The sequence below is a fragment of the Culex quinquefasciatus genome, chromosome 1, assembly GCF_015732765.1.
Source record: "Culex quinquefasciatus strain JHB chromosome 1, VPISU_Cqui_1.0_pri_paternal, whole genome shotgun sequence".
NCBI classification, from domain to species: Eukaryota; Metazoa; Arthropoda; class Insecta; order Diptera; family Culicidae; genus Culex; species Culex quinquefasciatus.
In genome coordinates, this window is record NC_051861.1 from 109,470,490 (window position 1) to 109,495,767 (window position 25,278).

The window sequence follows — 25,278 nt, forward strand, 5'->3', positions numbered from 1 at the left end:
TTTTTGTGATTTTTGTGATTTTTGAGTTTTTTGTGAGTTTTGTGAGTTTTTTGAGTTTTGTTAGTTTTGTGAGTTTTGTAATTTTTGTGAGTTTTGTGAGTTTTATGAATTTGTGATTTTGCGAGTTTTTTTTTAATTTTCGTGAGTTTTGTGAGTTTTGTGATTTTTGTGATTTTTGTGATTTTTGTGATTTTTGAGATTTTTGTGATTTTTGTGATTTTTTGTGATTTAAGTTAGTTAAGTGATTTTTGGGAGTTTAGTGATTTTTGTGATTTTAAAGCGAGTTGTGGCGCTATAACCACGGCAAATAGTGTCCAGGGCATTCGCGAAAATTCGATGTCCCATCCTCGAGGGTCCCGGAGCACCAAAACTTCTTAGCATGGTGCTCCCAACGATTAATTGCCCAAACAAACAGGAACGTGAGCGGGGGATCCCCACGTTTCTTCCTCCCCTGTAGATTCAGAAATGAATTGTTGTGTGAACAATCGTGCTCATACTCAATCCAATTCAACGAATCATCTTTGCGGTTAACTTTACGCAGTTGGCCTGGCCGCTTGGACGTTTGTGATGTTTCAATGCATGTTAATGCAATGGCGCACTGCAAATGTTGATAATGACAAGAAGATGCTAGGCGTCAATCAACCTAAGGCATTCTCCAGGATGCCCTCGAAAGACTGGCTGCGCTAGGGTTAGATTAGATTAGATTAGATTAGATTAGATTAGATTAGATTAGATTAGATTAGATTAGATTAGATTAGATTAGATTAGATTAGATTAGATTAGATTAGATTAGATTAGATTAGATTAGATTAGATTAGATTAGATTAGATTAGATTAGATTAGATTAGATTAGATTAGATTAGATTAGATTAGATTAGATTAGATTAGATTAGATTAGATTAGATTAGATTAGATTAGATTAGATTAGATTAGATTAGATTAGATTAGATTAGATTAGATTAGATTAGATTAGATTAGATTAGATTAGATTAGATTAGATTAGATTAGATTAGATTAGATTAGATTAGATTCGATTAGATTAGATTAGATTAGTTAAGTGATTTTTGTGATTTTTGAGATTTTTGTGAGTTTTGTAAGTTTTGTGAATTTTGCGTTTTTTTTTTATTTTTGTGAGTTTAGTGATTTTTGTGAAGTTTGTGAGTTTTGTGATTTTTGTGAGTTTCGTGATTTTTGTGAGTTTCGTGATTTTTGTGTGTTTTGTGAATCTGGTGAGCTTTGTGATTTTTGTGAGTTTTGTGATTTTTGTGAGTATTTTTTTGTAAATTTTTGAGTTTGTTGATTTGTATGTTTTTAGATTTGACATTTCCGATTCAATCTAAAGACATCAAAATCCACCAGTAAAAAATCCACCAGCATTGCCAGCAATATTCCTCCCCAAAAACGTTGCGTGACTCCAAATTAGAGATAATTAAATACTCTTGTAATTCGTTTAAATACTTCTTCCCCTCTAATCCTGAGCGTGGCTCGGTGCTCCCCACCCAAGCAAAGAACATTTTCTCAGCGCTTTCCCTCACCAACATCTGGAAAGTGCTTCACGTCGTAGAGGAGGCAGTAAATTTCACTAAATAAATCGCACTTAATTTGGAAGTGCTCTGGTTTTCACCCAGAGTGAGATCTCCGGCCACTGACGTGGTGTGGCAATTCTTTTTTTTTCGGGTAGAAGAGGAAATGCTTTAATTGAATTAAAACCATTTGACCAGACGATGACGATGAAGTTCAGCAATTCGATTCGATTTTTGGACGTTCGATTTTTGATGGGTTTTTGCCATTTCCCTCCGACTCTGGGGGCACTCTTATTTATTGATTCATCCTCATGCTCTGTTGGGCGCGATCAATTAGAGTGAAATTTGAAGTGTGCAGAATGGAAATTCGATTTGTGCGTTATTGATTGGGACTTTTTTTTAGAGATGTAAAAGCATGTTAATTTTTTTTACAGGTCATTTCACAAACAATTTAACAATTTAACAATTAAATAATTTAACAATTTAACAATTTAACAATTTAACAATTTAACAATTTAACAATTTAACAATTTAACAATTTAACAATTTAACAATTTAACAATTTAACAATTTAACAATTTAACAATTTAACAATTTAACAATTTAACAATTTAACAATTTAACAATTTAACAATTTAGCAATTTAACAATTTAACAATTTAACAATTTAACAATTTAACAATTTAACAATTTAACAATTTAACAATTTAACAATTAAACAATTAAACAATTTAACAATTTAACAATTTAACAATTTAACAATTTAACAATTTAATAATTTAACAATTTAACAATTTAACAATTTAACAATTTAACAATTTAACAATTTAACAATTTAACAATTTAACAATTTAACAATTTAACAATTTAACAATTTAACAATTTAACAATTTAACAATTTAACAATTTAACAATTTAACAATTTAACAATTTAACAATTTAACAATTTAACAATTTAACAATTTAACAATTTAACAATTTAACAATTTAACAATTTAACAATTTAGCAATTTAACAATTTAACAATTTAACAATTTAACAATTTAACAATTTAACAATTTAACAATTTAACAATTTAACAATTTAACAATTTAACAATTTAACAATTAAACAATTTAACAATTTAACAATTTAACAATTTAACAATTTAACAATTTAACAATTTAACAATTTAACAATTTAACAATTTAACAATTTAACAATTTAGCAATTTAACAATTTAACAATTTAACAATTTAACAATTTAACAATTTAACAATTTAACAATTTAACAATTTAACAATTTAACAATTTAACAATTTAACAATTTAACAATTTAACAATTTAACAATTTAACAATTTAACAATTTAACAATTTAACAATTTAACAATTTAACAATTTAACAATTTAACAATTTAACAATTTAACAATTTAACAATTTAACAATTTAACAATTTAACAATTTAACAATTTAACAATTAAACAATTTAACAATTTAACAATTTAACAATTTAACAATTCAACAATTTAACAATTTAACAATTTAACAATTTAACAATTTAACAATTTAACAATTTAACAATTTAACAATTTAACAATTTAACAATTTAACAATTTAACAATTTAATAATTTAACAATTTAACAATTTAACAATTTAACAATTTAACAATTTAACAATTTAACAATTTAACAATTTAACAATTTAACAATTTAACAATTTAACAATTTAACAATTTAACAATTTAACAATTTAACAATTTAACAATTTAACAATTTAACAATTTAACAATTTAACAATTTAACAATTTAACAATTTAACAATTTAACAATTTAACAATTTAACAATTTAACAATTTAACAATTTAACAATTTAACAATTTAACAATTTAACAATTTAACAATTTAACAATTTAACAATTTAACAATTTAACAATTTAACAATTTAACAATTTAACAATTTAACAATTTAACAATTTAACAATTTAACAATTTAACAATTTAACAATTTAACAATTTAACAATTTAACAATTTAACAATTTAACAATTTAACAATTTAACAATTTAACAATTTAACAATTTAACAATTTAACAATTTAACAATTTAACAATTTAACAATTTAGCAATTTAACAATTTAACAATTTAACAATTTAACAATTTAATAATTGAACAATTTAAAAATTTCGCAATTTAACTTTTAAAATAACTTAATTCATATCAGTTCATAAATGTTTTTTTCTTATTAAAATTCTCCAACACTCAAAAAAATCTCCATCTCAATATCAATCATCCTTCACAACAACACCCAAAAACGCGAACAGTTTAGCGTGAATTCTGCCCAACAACGCCCAACTTCAGTTCGCAAAAAGTTTTAATTAAAATCGGCAATGGACACCGGTGTGGTGGTGCTCTCACACACATACAAAACATACCCCACCCAAACACTTGTTGAAGTGTACAAATCCGCCGTTGTTCCGCATTATTGGTTCCCGCTTATGCGGGCAAAATTGAATTAAAACTTTTCCTTCCCTCCACTTTCTCTCACTCGTTTTGTTAGTGTGTGTACGTGTGAGTTGCTCTCGTATGTGTGTAAACACAGTTTACGATCAATTTCACTTGTAATTATAAACAAGTTCCACTTGAAATCTAAACGATTGCTTGTTTGATGCTTCAAAATGTTGTTTACATTGTTTGTTTATGCCACTTGTCAAATCGGAGCAAAGGTTTCAGTTTGAATAACGTTTCAAAGGGACGTCAAAGTAAGTGTAAACAAACAATTTATATTGACAGTTGGCATTGAGACCTAACCTCACTTACAGTGGAAATACCAATTATCCCAAACAAACAATTCCCCGTTAATTTTCGTTGCAAAATAAAGCAATCTTTCCCCCTTCTCTTTCCAGCTCGGCTATCTGGACGTGGTGATTCCGCCGGATTTCATCACGGAAGACACCTCCTCGGACGTGATCGTTCCCGAGGGCAGCTCCGTGAAGCTCACCTGCAGGTAAGTGCAGTTCACAAGTGTTTTCCGGGCCAACACTTGCTTTAATGTCACAGGTTAAAGTTTGGCACGAGTTCGATTGAAATCAAGGTGAAGATTTTTCCGAGTGTTTTTCTTTTGACAGTTCGTAGTTCAAATTTGCGCCGCGTGGCGGCGCCACTAAAACGTAAATCGCTACAAGTTGATCGTCCATTTGCCTATGCCACTCTACCCAGATAAGAAGCCCCCATGAATGGGGATGAAAACATATAATTTTTCAACTTGAGGCTGCTCTCAACGTAAAAGTTATGGCTTTTTTTCTTGTTACTTCCCATGCCCTATGGTGGAACATAACCTAGCACAGTCTAGTCCGGGTATTCCGGGAAGTATTCCGGAGTTTACGGCCGGAAGACAACGCGCAAGAGGTTCTACCTTTTTTACTATCCCACTCTAGTGCAAGTGGCGGTATTGTTGTTTTTGTTTTTGTTTGGCGCGCGCACACAGTGTTTATGATAAATGAAAGTAAAAATATTTATGACAGCGCGAAGAATCCGCTCGGTTGTTGACCAGTGTAACAGGAAGGAGGAAACGTCAAAAGTGAAGATTTGTTTATTTCATAAAGTGGGAACTGGAATCACGGATTTGTTTCCGACAACTTTATTAAATTGCAGCAAATTAAATTGTTTGGTTATGCAAAGCACGTGATTTCATCTGCATCGATTTAATACAATGCCATTGAATATAATGCTCTAAATGTGCGATTGCCGGAATCCATCGCTAATTTGTCATTCAAATTCTAAATGTTGGCTCGACTGGAAATTGATGTTCTGCTTTAGTAACGAAATGAAATCGATTGATCGTTCAACCATGCACTAACAAGCTAATTCTGTTTGTGTTGATAAAATGATGAATTTTTTGCGACACATAAAAATTCCATGAACTATTCACCGACAGTAGCATAAGTTTGAAAATTACTAGACTGATTCGAATTTCAACAAAATATTTGTCTCTTTGACAAATTGTCAATTGTCTATTGACAAATTGTCTCTTTGTCTCTTTGTCTCTTTGTCTCTTTGTCTCTTTGTCTCTTTGTCTCTTTGTCTCTTTGTTTCTTTGTCTCTTTGTCTCTTTGTCTCTTTGTCTCTTTGTCTCTTTGTCTCTTTGTCTCTTTGTCTCTTTGTCTCTTTGTCTCTTTGTCTCTTTGTCTCTTTGTTTCTCTTTGTCTCTTTGTCTCTTTGTCTCTTTGTCTCTTTGTCTCTTTGTCTCTTTGCCTCTTTGTCTCTTTGTCTCTTTGTCTCTTTGTCTCTTTGTCTCTTTGTCTCTTTGTCCCTTTGTCTCTTTGTCTCTTTGTCTCTTTGTCTCTTTGCCTCTTTGCCTCTTTGTCTCTTTGTTTCTTTGTCTCTTTGTCTCTTTGCCTCTTTGTCTCTTTGTCTCTTTATCTCTTTGTTTCTTTGTCTCTTTGTATCATTGTCTCTTTGTCTCTTTGTCTCTTTGTCCCTTTGTCTTTTGTCTCCTCTCATCATCAGCTTTGAGACATGAAAATGGATTTATATTTTTGTTTTGAGTGTAAAATTTTGTTTTCAATTTTTTGCGAACTTCATTAAAAAAATGAATAATATATTTAACAAGGTTGAGACGAAAACGATAATCTATCGTTATCGTTATTTTGATAATTCTATCGGCGATAATCTTATCGCCTATGACGAACGATACCTCATTTTTAAAATCTCTCTAAAATCGATAGGTTCAACATGATATGCATAAATTTTCAATACTTTCACTAAGAATATTTTTTTAAGGTAGTAAGTTTCAAAGTAAAATATGTACTCAAAATTGTTCACAAAATGCCGTATTTTTTCGAAAGTTCTCAAATTATCATTATTTGTTAGAACGATGCAAAATTTGGCTTGCTTTTTCATAGTAAAAGATTTTATTTGGAAGATACTAAAATTTTCACAAAAAACGTATTTTTTCGAAAGTACTCAAATTTTCATAATTTGCAATATGGGTATCAAACGAAGCAAAATTTGGCTTTCTTTTTCACTTTAAGAGTTTTTTTTTGAAATACAAAAATTTTCACAAAATTCCGTATTTTTTCGAAAGTACTAAAATTTTCGAAATTTGCAATATGGGTATCAAACGAACGGAAATTTAACTTGCCTTTTTACTTTAAGAGAGTTTTTTTAAATACTAAAATTTTCACAAAAAAACGTATTTTTAAGAAAATACTCAAATTTTCATCATTTGCAATATGAGTTTCAAAGAAAGTGAAATGGCTTGGTTTTTCAAATAAAAATAGTTATTTTAATAATAAAATTTTCCCTAAATATCGTATTTTTTCGAAAATACTCAAATTTTCAAAATATGCAATAGAGGTATTAAACGAAGCAAAATTTTGTATCCTTTTTCACTTAATTAGAGTTTTTTTTTAATCTACAATTTTCATAAATTATCTTTTTTTTTCGAAGGTACTCAAAATAACATAATTTGCAATATACATTATTTTTCGAAAATACTCATTTTTTTAGACTTGCAGTATGGGTTCAAACGAAGCTAAATTTAGTTTGATTTTTCATTTTATCAGAGTCTTTTGTAAAATACTAAAATTTTCACGAAATTCCGTATTTTTTTCGAAAGTACTCATATTTTCATAATTTGCAAAATCGGTATCAAATGAAGCAAAATTTAGTTTGCTTTTTCACTTTATCAGAGTCTTTTGTAAAGTACTAAAATTTTCACAAAATTCCGTATTTTTCGAAAGTACTCAAATTTTCATAATTTGCAAAATGGGTTTCAAACGAAGCGAAATTTGGCATGCTTTGTCACTTTAAAAGATTTTTATGTTTAAATACTAAAAAATCACAAAATACCGGTTTTTCGAAAGTACTCAAATTTTCATAAATCGCAATATGGGTATCGAAGAAAGCAAAATCTTGTATCTTTTGTCATTTTATTAGAGTTTTTTTTTTTTGGAAAATGCTAAAATTTTCATAAATTACCGTATTTTTTCGAAAGTACTCAAATTTTCATAATATGCAATTTTGTTATCAATCAAAGTAAAATCTGGTATCCTTTTTTCGCTTTATTAGAGTTCTTATTTTTTTTTTTTTAAGATACTAAAATTTTCACAAATTACCGTATTTTTTCGAAACAACTCAATATTTTGCAATATGGTTATGAAACGAGGTATGCTTTTTACTTTATTTATGCTCTTTTTTGTAAAATAAAAATAAATGAAAAAATACCATATATTTCGAAAAAACTCAAATTTTCAAGATTTGAAATATGGGTATCAAACGAAGCAAAATTTAGGTTTTTTTTTAATTTGTAATTATTTTTTTTTTAAATATTAAAATTACAGCAAAAAACGTATTTTTTCGAAAATACCTGATTTTTTATGTTTGCAATATGTTTGATTTTGAAAATATCGTTATTTTCGAAAAAAATAAGGTAATTTGTGTTTCCAAAAAAAAGCTCAAATAACTTGAAAAAGCATACGAAATTTCAATTCGTTTGATATCCATATGACAAATTATTTTTTTTATTTTTGGTATTTTGGAAAAAAATATGTGAAATAATTATTTAGTAAGAACAAAGTAACACCACATAACTGTACCAGTTAGATACAACCACCGGATCTGCCCAATTAAAAACACAACTTTTTCCGCTAACCTAGATAAATCCTAGTCATGCCACCGGTTCCAGGCTGGAATTGCCTCCCAGTCCGGGAGAGTTGGTCAAGTTTGGTGCATCAGCCAAACTGGGAATGTGAATGTTTTCAAAATATCTCTACGCCCGGGAAAAAGTCCAACATTGAAACTGCTGCTCACGTACGGCTCGTTATTAGATAGATATTTTCAATGGCGCAAACTGCTTTTCTGCTTCCCTCACAGTGCAGATTGATGCTCGAACGAGTTGTGAACGACGCCAGATGAATATGAGGGGTTTTGGAGTTGCAGAATTTGAAGGGGGTTTGTTTGTTTGGTTGTCAGAATACAATTTTTGAAACAGGATTTTTTGGGAAAACTTTGAAATATTTTTGTCAATTTTTTATTTCAAGCACAAATATTTTGACTATTTCTAATATTATGTCGGAACAGAAATTATGTCAAAAATTAAAAAAAATACAAATCAATGATAAGCCAAGGGTTAACCAAAACTGATGGATGGGCACAGCCAGCGGTCATACTCGAACCTCGGAGAGATATTCGGCCAGGTCGGTTGTGTTGATATTATTATAAGTTGCACAGTACACAGAAAAAATATAAATAAATGTCCGCATGAGCAACACTTTCCCGAAAAATCGTTCATGCAAATTTTCCGGGCCCGTTCGTGTGCACACTTTCAACAACTGTTTCACAATTGGCAGCAAATTTGCTGGTGAGATTGCGAGATATTTTTGAGCACTAATTAAATAGTGATACTCGGTTTAAGCAAAAGAGGAGAACTGTTTAAGCAACGTTTCAAAAATTTTAAATGATGAAGAGATGAAGAGATGAAGAGATGAAGAGATGAAGAGATAAAGGGATGAGGAGATGAAGAGATGAAGAGATGAAGAGATGAAGAGATGAAGAGATGAAGAGATGAAGAGATGAAGAGATAAAGGGATGAGGAGATGAAGAGATGAAGAGATGAAGAGATGAAGAGATGAAGAGATGAAGAGATGAAGAGATGAAGAGATGAAGAGATGAAGAGATGAAGAGATGAAGAGATGAAGAGATGAAGAGATGAAGAGATGAAGAGATGAAGAGATGAAGAGATGAAGAGATGAAGAGATGAAGGGATGAAGAGATGGAGAGATGAAGAGATGAAGAGTTGAAGAGATGAAGAGATGAAGAGATGAAGAGATGAAGAGATGAAGAGATGAAGAGATGAAGAGATGTAGAGATGAAGAGATGAAGAGATGAAGAGATGAAGGGATGAAGTGATGGAGAGATGTAGAGATGAAGAGATGAAGAGATGAAGAGATGAAGGGATGAAGAGATGGAGAGATGAAGAGATGAAGAGATGATGAGATGGAGAGATGAAGAGATGAAGAGATGAAGAGATGGAGAGATGGAGAGATGAAGAGATGAAGAGATGAAGAGATGAAGAGATGAAGAGATGAAGAGATGGAGAGATGTAGAGATGAAGAGATGAAGAGATGAAGAGATGAAGGGATGAAGTGATGGAGAGATGTAGAGATGAAGAGATGAAGAGATGAAGAGATGGAGAGATGAAGAGATGAAGAGATGAAGAGATGATGAGATGGAGAGATGAAGAGATGAAGAGATGAAGAGATGGAGAGATGGAGAGATGAAGAGATGAAGAGATGAAGAGATGAAGAGATGAAGAGATGAAGAGATGAAGAGATGAAGAGATGAAGAGATGAAGAGATGAAGAGATGAAGAGATGAAGGGATGAAGGGATGAAGAGATGGAGAGATGAAGAGATGAAGAGATGAAGAAATGAAGAGATGGAGAGATGAAGAGATGAAGAGATGAAGAGATAAAGAGATGAAGAGATGAAGAGATGCAAAATCGAAGAAAACTAACCAATCATTCCAAAACATTCAACGAAAAAAGGGTCTTCCAACAGATGTCGCAAACTTTCCATTCTTTCAAGTCTCTGCAACATATTTTCACCCGTCACCCAGATCTTGTTTTCCGTCAGTTAATATTTCATAATAAACACGTGTGTGACGGTGATGAAGCGAAACTTTAATACCTTTTCCCCTCCCCATCGAAAAAAAAACTTCTTTTCCCCAAAGCTTCAGCCAATCCGGTCGTGAAAATCTTTATGAAAGTAGCACCTCGCTCTACTATTTCCCAGTTGTCCTTTTTTTCCTCCTCCTCCTGCTACAAGTCGTTGTCGCTCGGAAAAACAAGGAAAAACTTTCCGAGCCAGCTACTTCTTCTTCTTCTTCCCTTTGGATTGGTCCTTTTCCCGAAAGCCAAAGCCAAGCTCGAAGCCCCATAATCGTGATGATGTGAAAAGTGGAGTTTCGTTTTTCGCGCCACCGTCGTTGGATTTTATAGTCCTGTGGAAGGTGAGTCTTTTGTTTTTTCCCCTGTTCTTTTCGGGAAAGCTTGGGTGAGTCTATATTGGTATTTGCCGAAACTGGTGGCACTCGCAGCCGTGAATACCTGGAGGCCAAAGTTGGACCCGTGAAATGCAGCTTCTTTTTTTGGAGAAGGGAACAAAAAGTCCATCCAACTTTGGTTGGAGGTTTCTTTATATCAATTCAACTTTTCAACTGTTTTCTGATGATGCTGCTACTAGTGGGAGAATTTAATATCTTCCTTAAACTTGACTGGTGAGACTAACTTTTTTTGTGATTTGGAAGAATGGGCTTACTTGTGAAACTCATAAGAATGCATTTTAGGACCTGGGTTTAAAAGTTTCTTCATCTCTTCATCTCTTCATCTCTTCATCTCTTCATCTCTTCATCTCTTCATCTCTTCATCTCTTCATCTCTTCATCTCTTCATCTCTTCATCTCTTCATCTCTTCATCTCTTCATCTCTTCATCTCCTCATCCCTTCATCTCTTCATCTCCTCATCCCTTCATCTCTTCATCTCTTCATCTCTTCATCCCTTCATCTCTTCATCTCTTCATCTCTTCATCTCTTCATCTCTTCATCTCTTCATCTCTTCATCTCTTCATCTCTTCATCTCTTCATCTCTTCATCTCTTCATCTCTTCATCTCTTCATCTCTTCATCTCTTCATCTCTTCATCTCTTCATCTCTTCATCTCTTCATCTCTTCATCTCTTCATCTCTTCATCTCCTCATCCCTTCATCTCTTCATCTCCTCATCCCTTCATCTCTTCATCTCCTCATCCCTTCATCTCTTCATCTCTTCATCTCTTCATCTCTTCATCTCTTCATCTCTTCATCTCTTCATCTCTTCATCTCTTCATCTCTTCATCTCTTCATCTCTTCATCTCTTCATCTCTTCATCTCTTCATCTCTTCATCTCTTCATCTCTTCATCTCTTCATCTCTTCATCTCTTCATCTCTTCATCTCTTCATCTCTTCATCTCTTCATCTCTTTATCTCGTCATCTCTTCATCTCTTCATCTCTTCATCTCTTCATCTCTTCTTGACACATTGACAGATTGGCATCGAAGAAGTAATTCAAAGTGCATCCAAGCAAAAAATCAACTATCTAAACAAGTCACCCCTCTTCAAAGGCAATCACTTCCCAATCAATAATTGTTTCCTTCCGGGGGCCTGCCAAGCTGCCTTTTGTACTGCTGGCCATAATCCAACCAGGACGAGCTCCGTTTTTTATTTCCACCTCCACGATCTTCAAAGCGCTTCATCGAGGTTGGACGAGTCAGTCAGTCAAGCCCGCGGGACTTTCGAGTGTGCAAACTCTACCGATGTTGATGATTGGCATACCAACATTATAGGTTCACTTTTGGGTTCAACAACTTTATTTTTTTAGTTGGTAAATTTGATTTTGAATTTTAAATTTCTCTTTTTACCATTTTTGAAAAAGACTTAATAACTCCAAAAGCCAAAAGGACCACTTCACCCCACCTTCCCCCTACGCAAATCAAGTCATTAGAGGCATTATGTTAGCCGGCCACTAAGCCCCCTAAGGTACGCCTATTCCGGCCGTCAACATCCAGTCCTAGTTTTTGCTCCCCAGCTGAACAAAAAAAAATCCTGACTCGACCACTCTGTCCAGTCTGTCCATAACCGGCGGCAGCCGGGATCAGCCGGCTTCCGTCCCCGGCCCTCAACGAGTCTGTTTCATGTGACGGAATCCATTTGAGCGCAAGTTTCGAAACCGTCAGGATGGCAGACTGGCAGCACTGTCGAGCAATCCAGCGAAGAAAAAAAAAGGTTTTGAAAAATGATAAATCATAGTCGATTCGATTGGACGCCCCAGTTCTGATTGAGTGTCTGTTCGGAACGGTGGAATGGATGGTTTTCCAGGATCATGCCGGGAAAAGTGCTGAAGGAGAAGGGATAATGGAACAATTGTACATCTTTAATTCCGGACTTGTCTGGACGGGGGTGTTGACACAAGCGGGGATTGGAAACCGACTTCACTCTGGTAATGGAGTCTGACTTGGCTATGAACTTGATTTTAGATATTTGTTTTAAACAGATCGAAAACTGAGTTTGAAATTATTTTTTGAGCATATTTGTTACGATTATTCTTTAAATTTGCCAAAATTTATGGAATGTTTTAATATTTGCATGCCAATAGGAGCTGACTGAAAACTAAATTTGTTAAATTCACCTGAACTGTGAAAAAATACGAATTTTGGAAAGAAAAACTGTTGTAAATTTCAACACTTCTTGATGGCTAATTACACTTTTTTATATGAAATCTTTGATAAAAGACGGCCCTTTAATTTGTTCAGCTCCCTGTATTAAACGTTCACATTAAATGTGCATTTTCAATGTATTGTCTCTGCGGCTTCATCAAGTTAAAATAGCAATCAAATCTAATGTTTTAAAGTAAATTAGACATAAATTTTAATTGAAAAATGAATAGAAGTAAATGTTCCAACTTTTTTCAAATGATTTTTTTATATTTATAAAATTTAAACATTTTAAAAAGGTGGGTAATTCTTCGCCAACTCACACAGCAGTTGCTCCGACCCCTCTTCGATTTGCGTGAAACTTTGTCCTAAGGGTAACTTTTGTCCCTGATCACGAATCCGAGGTCCGTTTTTTGAACATTTTTACACTCTGAAAAACAACACTGCAAAGTTAAAAAAACACGAAATTTTAAAATGAAAAATTTTGTTCTAAATGAAAAAATGACCCTTCTGAATTCAATGAAGATTAAATTTCCCATAAAATGACATGTTCCAAAAAAATTTACACTCACACAATTTCGATGAAACTGAAATTCAAAAATCAGATAAAACTTAGGTTAAACTAAGATTAAATTAAGGTTAAATTTAGATCAAATTTATTTTAAACAAGCCTTACCCGACAAACTTTGTTCTGCCTTTTTTTGTTTGTTGACGTTTTAGGCTGGTACAAATATTTTTAAAAGTTTTTGTCACCCCCCCTTCAAAATTGGCCCGAAAAATCAGGGGGCAAAAAAATATTTTTACAATAAACTTCAAAATTTCAATGAAAATTCAAGTGCAACCAGCTGAAATCAAATTAAAATACATTCTCCTGCGTTTAAAATCATTTTTAGCATGTTTGGGTTTATTAAAAAATCATAAGATTTTTTGAAAATTTTCGATGCAAAATCTTTTTTTTCGATACAATTTTTGTTTTTGTCAAATCTTAGATTTTTGAAAACTAATGATTGCAAAACAACTGAACTAGTGTAAAATGCATTTTAAAACACTTTTTTCATTTAAATGTGAAGACTATGGCTTGTTATTAAAATTTTTATATTTTTTATTTTTTTTTACCCCCTGACCTCGGCCAGGGCCGAGGGACAAAAACTTTTTTGAATATTTGCATCGGCCTTATGATTTTTTGCTTATTCAGCCTCCTGTGATCAAAATATGATCAAATTTACATATAATTTAGATAAAATTCAGATTAAGTTTAGATAATATTTAGATCAAATTTAGATAGAATTTAGAAAAATTTTAAATAAAATAAAGATAAAATAAAAATAAAATTTAAACAAAATTAAGATTAAATTTAGATTGAATTTAGAGTAAAGTTAGATTAAATTAAGATTAAATAAAAATAAAATAAAGATTAAATTTAAATTAAATTAAGATTAAATTTAGATTAAATTTAGATTAAATTCAGATTAAATTAAGATAAAATTTAGATAAAATTTCGGTAAATTTCAGAAAAAATTTAGATAAAATTTAGATAAAATTTAAATAAAAATTAGATAAAATTAAGTTAAAATTAAGATAAAATTTAGATAAAATTTCTATAAATTTAAGATAAAATTAAGATAAAATTAAGATAAAATTTAGATAAAATTTAGATAAAATTTAGATAAAATTAAGATAAAATTCAGATATAATTTAGATAAAATTTAGATAAAATTAAGGTAAAATTCAGATAAAATTAAGATGAAATTTATATAAAATTAAGATAAAATTAATATGAAATTTATGAAAAAAATAGATAAAATTTAAATAAAATTTAGATAAAATTTAAATAAAATTTAGATAAAATTTAAATAAAATTTAGATTAAATTAAGATAAAATTTAATTAAAATTTAGGTAAAATTTAGATAAAATTCAGATAAAATTTAGAAAAAATTTAGAAAAAATCTGGAGTTTTTTTTTAAAGGTCCTATAAACCAAATTTTCATTTTTTTGCTTTTTGGGTGTTTTTCAATACCCCTGACTCAAGGCGGTTCTAAAAACACCCAAAAAGCAAAAATTGAAAATTTGGTTTATTGGACCTTTTCAAAAAAAAACTCCAGAAATTTCGAAAAAAATTAGATAAAATTTAGATAGAATTGAGATAAAGTTTAGATGAAATTTAGATAAAATTTAGATAAAATTTAGATAAAATTTAGATAAAATTTAGATAAAATTTAGATAAAATTAAGATAAAATTCAGATAAAATTAAGATAAAATTTAGATAAAATTAGGATAAAATTTAGATAAAATTTAGATGAAATTTATATAAAATAAAGATAAAATTAAGATGAAATTTATAAAAAATAAGATATAATTAATATAAAATAAAGATAAAATTCAGATGTACCGTTTTTATTTGGCTGTGTGAGCGCCAATGTATATTATTCGTTTAAAAGCAACGATATTAAAGTATTACAACAACTGCTAATAATGTTTCAGAGATGGCGAAAAGATAAAATTTTGATAAAATTTCGATTAAATTAAGATAAAATTTAGATAAAATGAAGTAAAAAAATTATTTAAAATTTGATAACATTCTGATAAAATATTTGTAAAATTTACATCAAATTTAATTTATGATAAAGTAAAGATAAAATTGATAATAAAATACATAACATTTTGATAAAATGTAGCCCCAAATCAATATTAAGACTTTTATGGCGAAACCAATGATGCAAAATTACAAAATTGGAATCGAATCGAGAAAAGTTTCATTCGATAAACCATAAAAAGTCAATTTTCAAAAATGTAAAGAATTGCTCAAATATAAAATATCTATAAAAAATATTTATGTTTGAAAATGTATCTATTTCGTTTTTTTTTAATTATGTTTTTTGATATAATTGATTCATGTTGAATATAATTCATAAACTAATCTTGTGTCTCATGATTTTAAGCTGTGCAAAAAGTCAAAAGCATCTACTAACCTACAAAAAAGACAGCTAATGAGCAGTTTCTCGTAAAACGCTGTAATTAAATTAAGTACACAATTGAGACATCCTTGCAAAGCTAACCAAAAACCCAGAAAACACCAACAAAATGCCACAATTCACTGCCAAAAAAAATAACTCCTCTTGAAACACACACCAAACAATAAAAACCTCCTTTTCTATTTACTTACACAATTTCTCATTGCAGAGCCAAAGGATATCCGGAACCGGTTGTAACGTGGCGCCGGGAGGACACCACGGAAATCGTCCTCAAGGATGCGGCCGGTACGAAGCAGTTGGGTGAGTCTCTTTTCCCAGATTCAAATGAGTGCAACTCCCAGCAATTGCAGCAGCACTTCTCAATTCAAGAGGAGACGAGATTGCAATGCTCCAAGGAGTCCTGAATGGGGGAAAGCGTTATTTGTCTGGGGTAAATTTGCTCAGCGGAAAACAAAGCAAATTGAAAGCGGGGAGTTGAGAGGACTTTGGAGAGAAAGAGAAGGTGGTTGGACTTAAAGCTAAGTTAAAACCAGCAATTCCTAGACTTTTTTTAAGAAAATTAAGCAATTTCTGTCTTGATTGTTACACAAAATATAGGAAATGTATTGTTTTCCATTTTATTTTTCTCAACTCTCACCAAGGTCAAAGAGAGAGGGGAGGTAAATATTTTTTTGGCTATTTCTAGTACGAATGTACAGTATGTAAAAAAAGTATTTACACCCCTTGGGCACTATGTACATATTGTGATGAAACATCTAAACAATTTAATGTTGACAGAAACCTAGTACTACGTTTTGTTCAGAAACTCATGCCAGACATTTTGCTACAAAAAGCTCATGAAAAGATGATTTCTATAAAAAGTTATATAACAAATACTATTACGAAAATAAAAAGGTGCAAAAAAGTTTGTACACCTTTCGAAAAATTAACATAAATAATGTTATTTGTTGACAAATCACCATAAATCCAGTCTCTCAACTCCAAATAGGCATCCTTGACTGATTAAAAAAATAATTTGGATTGAATATAAAGTTTACTAACTACTTAGTATAAAAGTTTATATAACTCTGGAAAATCTATATAAAACTTATCTAAACTTAATTTTGCAAACTTTTAATTCAACTAAATGTCAATATATTACCATAGAATTGCTAAATAAACATTTTGGAGTGGGTATAACACCGTTTTGGGGTATTTGTATCGATAGAATAGATTTTCGTTGGAATTTCGTACCAACCCGGAATTACGTCGTCGGAAAATCCGCCGGCATCTGAACCGGTCCACAATTCACAAGTCAACCTATGTGGCATCAGAAAGGGCATAAAATTTCCGATCTTTTGATACCCATACATCCAGGTTTTCTATAAAACCCACGTTTTTAAATACCTAAGCAAAAACGTTGTTATGGTTTCGTTTGAGCAACCTGTCAAAAATGTATGGAATTTCGTAATTTTTGTTCTCGTGGATCAAACTTACTATTTGCCCAGGTATTTAAAAACGTAGGTTTTAAAGAAAACCTAGATGTTTGGGTATCAAAAGATCGGAAATTTTATGCCCTTTCCGATTCCACATAGGTTGACTTGTGAATTGTGGACCGGTTCGGATGCCGGCTGATTTTCCGACGACGTAATTCCGGGTTGTTACGAAATTCCAACGAAAAATCTATTCTAGCGATACAAAGACCCTCAAAACGGTGTTATACCCACTCGCAAATGTTTATTTTGCAATTCTATGGTAATATATTGACATTTAGTTGAATTAGAAGATTTCAAAATTAAGTTAAGATAAGTTTTCTATAGAATTTCCAGAGTTATATAAACTTTTATACTAAGTAGTTAGTAAACTTCATATTCAATCCAAATTATTTTTCAGTCAAGGATGCCTATTTGGAGTTGGGAGACTGGATTTATGGTGATTTGTCAACAAATAACATTATTTATGTAAATTTTCGAAAGGTGTACAAACTTTTTTTTCGTAATAGTATTTGTTATATAACTTTTATAGAAATCATCTTTTCATGAGCTTTTGAAGCAAAATGTTTGGCATGAGTTTCTGAACAAAACGTAGTCCTAGGTTCCTGTCAAACTTTAAATTTTTTACATGTTTCATCACAAAATGTGCATAGTGCCCAAGGGGTGTAAATACTTTTTTTACATACTGTATAAATTTCTGTATAACTTAAAAAAAAGTATTTCAGAAAGCATGCATTCAATTATTTTCAATCAATTGCAATATTTTTCGATTTTGAAATATTTTTGATGCATTTTAAATAACCTTTAGATGAAATTTTACAAAAATTTAGCAAAATTGAATTGAATTCGGATAACATTGAAAACATAGGTCTAATTATGCATTGAACGAAAATTGAAATGATAGATATTTGAATAGTGTTTTACTAACATTAAAATAAAGTTACGTTAAAATAGGATTTATATCATGTTCAGAAGAAGCAGAAGCAAGTTAGAGGTAACGAAAAATTTAATCAGATTTCGAAAACAATATTATGACACATGGGGGGAAATTGTTAAAATATGATTAATATTTTTTTTATAAATATTTCGATAAATTAAGATCGAGATGAAGGAAAGATAAGAAATTCGATACAATTTTGGAAAATTTATAATAATTTTTAATATAATTTAAAATTTAATGGGATAAAAATTGATATAATGTAGCTGAAACTTAATAAAAATTTAGATAAAATTTATTTTTATTTAAATTATTTAAGTAAAATTTAGATGAAATTTAGAATAATTAAAATACAATTTTTCCCAAACAAAGATTACATTTAGATCAAATAAGATAAACAAAGAAATAACTTAAATAATATTTAGATCAAGTTAACATAAAATTTAGATAGAATTGAGATAAAAATAAGATAAAATTTATTTAAACTTTAGATAAAATTAAAATAAAATAAAGATAAAATTAAGCAAAAAAATAACTTTGATGAAACTTAGCTAAAATTTGATATAACTTTAATGAAATTTAAATGAAATTTCGATAAAATTTCGCTAAAATTAAGATAAAATTTAGATAGAATTAAGATAAACTTAAGATAAAATTCAGAAAAAATTAAGCTAAAAATTAAGATTTTTTTGTAAAAACAGGATAAAACGAAGCTGAAATTCAAATGAAATTTAAAAAAATCAGATAATTTTTTGATAAATTTTGAAAAAATAAAATTAAGATTGTATTAAGATAAAATTAAGATTAAATTTCGATAAAATCAGAATAAAGTTTAGATTAAATAAATATAAAATTCAGATAAAATTTAGATAAAATTCAGTTAAAATTTAGATAAAAATAAGATAAAATTTAGATTAAATTAAATTTAAATTTAGATTAAATTAAGATTGAATTAAATTTCAATTTATATAAAATTTATATTAAATTAAATTTAAATTTAGATTAAATTAAGATTAAATTCAGATTAAATTTACATTAAATTTCGATTCAATTAAGATTCAATTTAGATTAAATATAAATTAAATTAAGATTAAATTTAGATTAAATTAAGATTAAATTTAGATTAAATTTAGATTAAATTTAGATTAAATTTAGATTAAATTTAGATTAAATTTAGATTAAATTTAGATTAAATTTAGATTAAATTTAGATTTAATTTAGATTAAATTTAGATTAAATTTAGATTAAATTTAGATTAAATTTAGATTAAATTTAGATTAAATTTAGACTTAATTTAGATTAAATTTAGACAAAATTTAGATAAAATTTAGATTAAATTAAGATTAAATTTAGATTAAATTAAGATTAAATTTAGATTAAATTTAGATTAAATTTAGATTAAATTTAGATTAAATTTAGATTAAATTTAGATTAAATTTAGATTAAATTTAGATTATTTTAAAATTTAGATAAAATATAGATAAAACTGCGATGAAATTTCGATAAAAATGAGATAAAATCTAGATAAACTTTATATAAAATTAAGATTAAAATAGGATAAAAATGAAATAAAATTACAATAAAAAAGATAAATTTAGATGAAATTGAGATTATATTTAGATAAAATTCAGTTGAAATTAAGATAAAATTAAGATTAAATTAAAATAAAATTAAGACAAAATTTATATAAAATTTAAATAAAATTTAGATAAAATTTAGATACAATTTCGATAAAATTAAGATTAAAATGAGATCAAACTGAAATAAAATAGATAAATTAAGATGACATGAAGATTACATTCAGATAAATTTAAATTGAAATTAAGGAAAAAATTAGATAAAATTTAAACACCATTCTGAAAAAAATTATGTGAAATTGAGATAGAATTAGATGAAATTTAGACAAAATCGATAAATTAAGATAAAATATAGATAAAATTTAAATAAAATTTGAAAACAATTACATAAAACTTTGATAAAATTAAGATAAAAATGAAGATAAAATTCAGATAAAAATTAAATAAAATTTAGATTAAGTTTTGATAACATTAAAATAAAATTTAGATAAAATGAAGAAGAAATTAAGATAAAATTTTAATAAAATTTAAACAAAATTTAGATAAAATTGAGATAAAATTTAGATAAAGTTTGGATAGAATTTAGATAATATTTAGATAATATTTATATCAAATTAAGATCAAAGCAAGATAAAATTGAGATGAAATTTAGATTCAATTAAGATAAAATTTAGATTGAAATAATATAAAAAATTAAAAAATAATTAATTAATATTTAGGTTAATAAAATTAGGCAATCCAAAAAAATACTGTTCTGAAAAATGCAAAACGGCCATCTCGAGTCAGCCTGATAACTTTACAAACAATTTTGATTGTATCATAGTTTAGTCGTTAAAATTATCAAACATAAAAAAAACCACACAAATAGTTAAGGAAAAGAAAAGTTTGAGAGAACCAATTTTTCTAGCAAACCATCAGACATCTGGCACCCCACATATGGTCCAAGTCTAGCAGATGTTCTTACACGTCTCTTGTAACTATCTCCAATAACTTTGATTAAGACCCCCCAAGTCCCGGTCTTGACTGCCAAAGCAGTCAATAATTTATAGCCTCGACAGCGCGCTGATGATGGTATTTTTCGTCGACAGAGGGGTACTCTTCCCAAAAAAAACGTGTCGGGATTTCCACTCCCCGTCGTTCTCTCGCGCCCAACCGAGAACATCAAATGATACGAACGGATGATTTTTTGATTTATAGCACTTTCACTGCCGAACAACGTCATAATCCTACCAATTTGCTCACACAAAAGCGCCCCTTTTCTCTCTCGGGTCACGTCACGTTGAACGGGGTGGAATGTTTTAGGGGGGTGTGACTTATTATTGGTCTATTTAAAATAAAATCTTTCCAAATCACGATTGAAAATGTTTTTAAGGTGATTTTTATGATAGGTCCAAAATAGGTACAAATAGGACGAAAATAGGTTCATTTAGGTCGAAATAGCATCCAAGCACCCTAGGAAAGGCAAACAAAAGTGGTCCAAGCCATTCCGGGACGCGGGACAGTCACTTTTGGCACGTGATTCTGTCGACACTCCCATTAACCCCCTTCCCAGCGCAGGAAGTAATTTGTCATTTGATCTGTCCGTTTCAACTGCTTCCTCAACTATGGTTTCTTCTTCTTCCAGTGAACTCGTACCGCGGCGAGGTGCTCAAACTGACCAAGATTTCACGCAGCGAGATGGGCTCGTACCTGTGCATCGCGTCCAACGGCGTTCCGCCCTCGGTGTCCAAGCGGATATCGCTGAGCATTCACTGTAAGTTTCTTCATTTGAACAAATTTTCGTTTTAACTTATTTTTCTTAAATTGATTTATTTTTTAACAGTTTATTAAGGAAAAAATAACAACTTCTAATTAGATGAACCACAATGCCCACAAAATTTGACATCTCACAGCTCACAACTGACACGCAAAATTTCATACCAACTAGAGCCAACCCGACAATCACACCTCGACAGCTTCACAAACTGGAAATGTAGAACTTTTTGAATGTTTGCACAAGCCAACAATTTGAGGTTGTTTTTTGGTGGGACCGTCAGAAAACGTAGAGAAAGTTTCACTTGGACATGCCACGACGAAAAGTGTCAATGACACACCTTTTTCCGCCGTGGGAAAATTTTGAGGTTAGTTTTGCGTTCCAGAACCCACGATGTTAGAAGTAAGACGTGTTCGAGGAATTCGTACATATGATAGTTGGGTTTACCATTAGATAGTGGTAAAAATAAGAAAACAAATTAAGAATCTGAACGAACAGGTATCATCGATTTTCAAGATTTTTGATTCGATTACTTTTTTGAGAGACACTCGCCGCTTTGGCGACTTTTACCGTTTGATCAATTAAAAATTTCATCTGATTTTTTTTCCATGTCATAGTCCAGGCCACGAACAAGGTTCTGCAGCAAATTTGACGTAGGTCGAATATGCCAGACCAATTTTGGACTGTTCTTTTTTTAGCCTTTTTGGATTGAAAATGGTTTGTGGTTTGGATTTGGCTAGGAGGTCATCTCCATGTTTCAACTTGTCATCTCCTAGACCAACCGTCATTCATACATATCGACTCAGAATCATCAGCTGAGCAAATGTCTGTGTGTTTGGCTGTACGTAGACATGTGTACCGAATCAATGTCACTGAAATATCTCGTCACAGACTGAGCCGATTTTGACCGTATTGGCCTTTTTCAAATTGTCTTGGGGTCCCATGAGTCCCTATTAAAATTTATAAGATTTAGTAAAGCACATCAAAAGTTATGCTTAAAAACCTGCTGCATATAAATTTGTCCATTTTCAAAAAAGGGTGGTTTTGCATAAAAACCTGCCATATTATATATTTTTGGAATGGTTCTGAAATGACCTTTCTTGTGGATTAAGAATTTTCATGATCTGACTTACCTATCAAAAATTACAAGCAGTTTAAAAAATGGTCTGAATTTACATAACCTCACACAAAAAAGCCGTATAGAGGGATGCCATTTTCCTCAAAGGGGGTGTCTGTATAGTCTTGACAAAAAGTCTGTAGGAAGTCTGTTTTTTTTACTCATCACTTATTTTTATTAGGACATCTTAGGTGCTGCGATCACGTTAGCGGAGATCCATAAACAATGTGGACACCTTTCCAACGAGTCTACAACATTGAAGATCTGGCAACCCTGTCTCGAGTCATGACCAATTAAGTGTTATTTATGTACTTTTTTGAAGCCGGATCTCACTTAAATGTATGTAAACGATGTCCGGATCCATCATCCGACCCATCGTTGGATAGGTAATCGAGAGACCTTTCCAACGAGTCCACAACATTGAAGATCTGGCAACCCTGATTCGAGTTATGACCAATTAAGTGATATTTATGGATCAAAAAAATTGCTGAAATATTTGTCCAAACCACTCATATAACTCATTGTTGGTAAAAAGTGAGGAAGGCATCAACCACATAGGTGGATTAATTTATTTTTTTAAATCATATGGCCGATGCAAATAAAAAAAAATATTTTAAAATATTTTCAACAGCCTTACTTGGCCAAAACGAAATGTCCATTATATCCTATAGCTCAAAAGTTGACACTTTTTGACTATTGAAAAATGAAAAAAAAAACACTTAAGGGTGCAGCGACCTCAAATTTAAATCATTAAATTTGTCCATTTTTCGAACCTCACCACAGTTCTGACCATGCGCGCTTACGCAAGCATAAATAATTTTACCCGTCGACTCGCGTTGCGCGACAAATAATTAAGCTTATGTACAGGTGTGGATCATGAGTCATCCTCACCTGAAAAGCCCTTTATTAAATTTCGCCAATTGATAGGCAATCAAAAAAATGGTTAAGCTTTCAATTATGAATGTGCGATGTTATTCTACAGGGGAAATTGAGTGTGTGGCTTAACCAAATTCATTGGCATGTTTGTTCAATGGAGAATTCGACCTTCTCATTATTGACCAATATTTTTGAGAATGTTTTAGGAACATAATTTTAATATTCCAATAACATAATTTAAAGTTTCACGACAATGGTTCGAACCCATGACTTCCGATTTTGAGGTGTACTCACTACACCATACGGAAAGTCATGAAGAATTGCAGAGGTCTGCACAATTTAATTCATGAGGTTCATCGATGCTTCTCATCGGAACGGACAATTTTTAGTAGAACAAAATTTAGTAGAGTTTTCGGGGACTGACTATAAAAACCCCAAAATTCTTGAGGAGGGCAGTTAGTTCCAGAATTAGTTCCAGTCAGTTCCAGCCAGCTCCACTCCAGTCCAGTTCCAGATCCTGAAGAAGCCCCAGACCAGCCGGACCCGCCAGCAGCCACCAGTAGCAGAGGCCCCAGTCCAGCCGGACTTAGCGGTGGAGGCCGCAGTCCGCCGGGACTTAGCCGCTGTGAAGAGTCCGCCGGGACTTAGCCGCTGTGAAGAGTCCGCCGGGACTTAGCCGCTGTGAAGAGTCCACCCGGGACTTAGGAGTTCGGGTCTGGCATGGCTCGGCGAAGAGGTCTGGAGGACAAGTCTGGCTTCAACGTAGAGAATTGGCACGACGAAAGTCTTAATGAAATTAGCAACAAAAAGTTGAGTGATGTGATCGTGCGCGTAAAAGTTGAGAGTGTTACCGCAAAAATGTAAATGTATGTATGTATGTATGTATGATCCCCATACCCGCAGGCAACTTGGTCCTGGAACACATGTGAGCGCTAGGTGAACAATTCGATCATCTTTTACTCCGTAATCTGTACACCCACGTGCATAAGTTTTTTTGCACGAATTTTAGTGCTACAAATACCGGCGCATATATCAAAATGGTTTCCCTCTTCCCTCCCCAAGCGCCAGAAATTTGTAGCGGGTGTAGGGACACTTTGCATAGACGCCCTTGCTCCCATCACGTCACTGAGGGTATGGAGCGACGAGAAATTAATAAGCATGCCCCCTCAGTCGAACCTTCATTAGAGAAGCAGGCAATCCACAACTCACAGCGAACGACCAAGGGAACACCCTACCGCGTATATAATATGGTTGGCGTAGTTGTCTTCAGTGAAATGTATGAATGTTAGAGTGGATGTAAGGGTTACTTGAAATTTAAAAATGGAAAGCTCTCACCAAAAACACGAATCCTTCAAAAACGGCTCAATCCTAATCGTCTCGTTATGTTCCACTGGAATCTTCATTTTTCTTGAATTCTTGTTTTGAATCTGTTTGATCAGCAGAACTCCCGGCAGCGGACATGGTATCCCACGATATACGGCAAGCGTCACATGACTCTGAAGTGGCCAGACGATGAACATCACCCACACCTACTTCAGTCATTCTTGATTGACACTGTTGTCGGCAAGGCCATCCAAAACACCCCCAACGCCGTCCTGGATCTTATGAGGCAGGAACTGGAACTGGACACACAGGAACTCTTCGTTAAAGGTCACTTTTCGAATGTTGTTCCTGCTTTTTTTTTTGCTTCCGTAGTCGTCGTGGAAGTCGAATTTCCAATGTTTCTCGAAAATAACTTCCGACGCACTTCCACCAGTTCCGCTGTTAATGTTTGGCATCCGAAATAGTAACAAAGTCTTCTTATTTTAGCTAATTTCGCACATTT

At 31.4% G+C, this 25,278-nt stretch overlaps 1 protein-coding gene across 2 annotated transcripts in view; it reads left to right on the forward strand.

The window, feature by feature from the left end:
- LOC6054008 (lachesin) overlaps positions 1–25,278 on the forward strand; it is a 223,424-nt gene that overhangs the window by 184,560 nt on the left and 13,586 nt on the right. For both annotated transcript variants that reach the window (XM_038266948.1, XM_038266949.1), the window contains exons 5-7: positions 4,408–4,508; positions 15,930–16,021; positions 21,332–21,460. In XM_038266948.1, the coding sequence (XP_038122876.1) occupies positions 4,408–4,508; positions 15,930–16,021; positions 21,332–21,460 (322 nt within the window). The remainder of the gene's footprint in view (positions 1–4,407; positions 4,509–15,929; positions 16,022–21,331; positions 21,461–25,278) is intronic.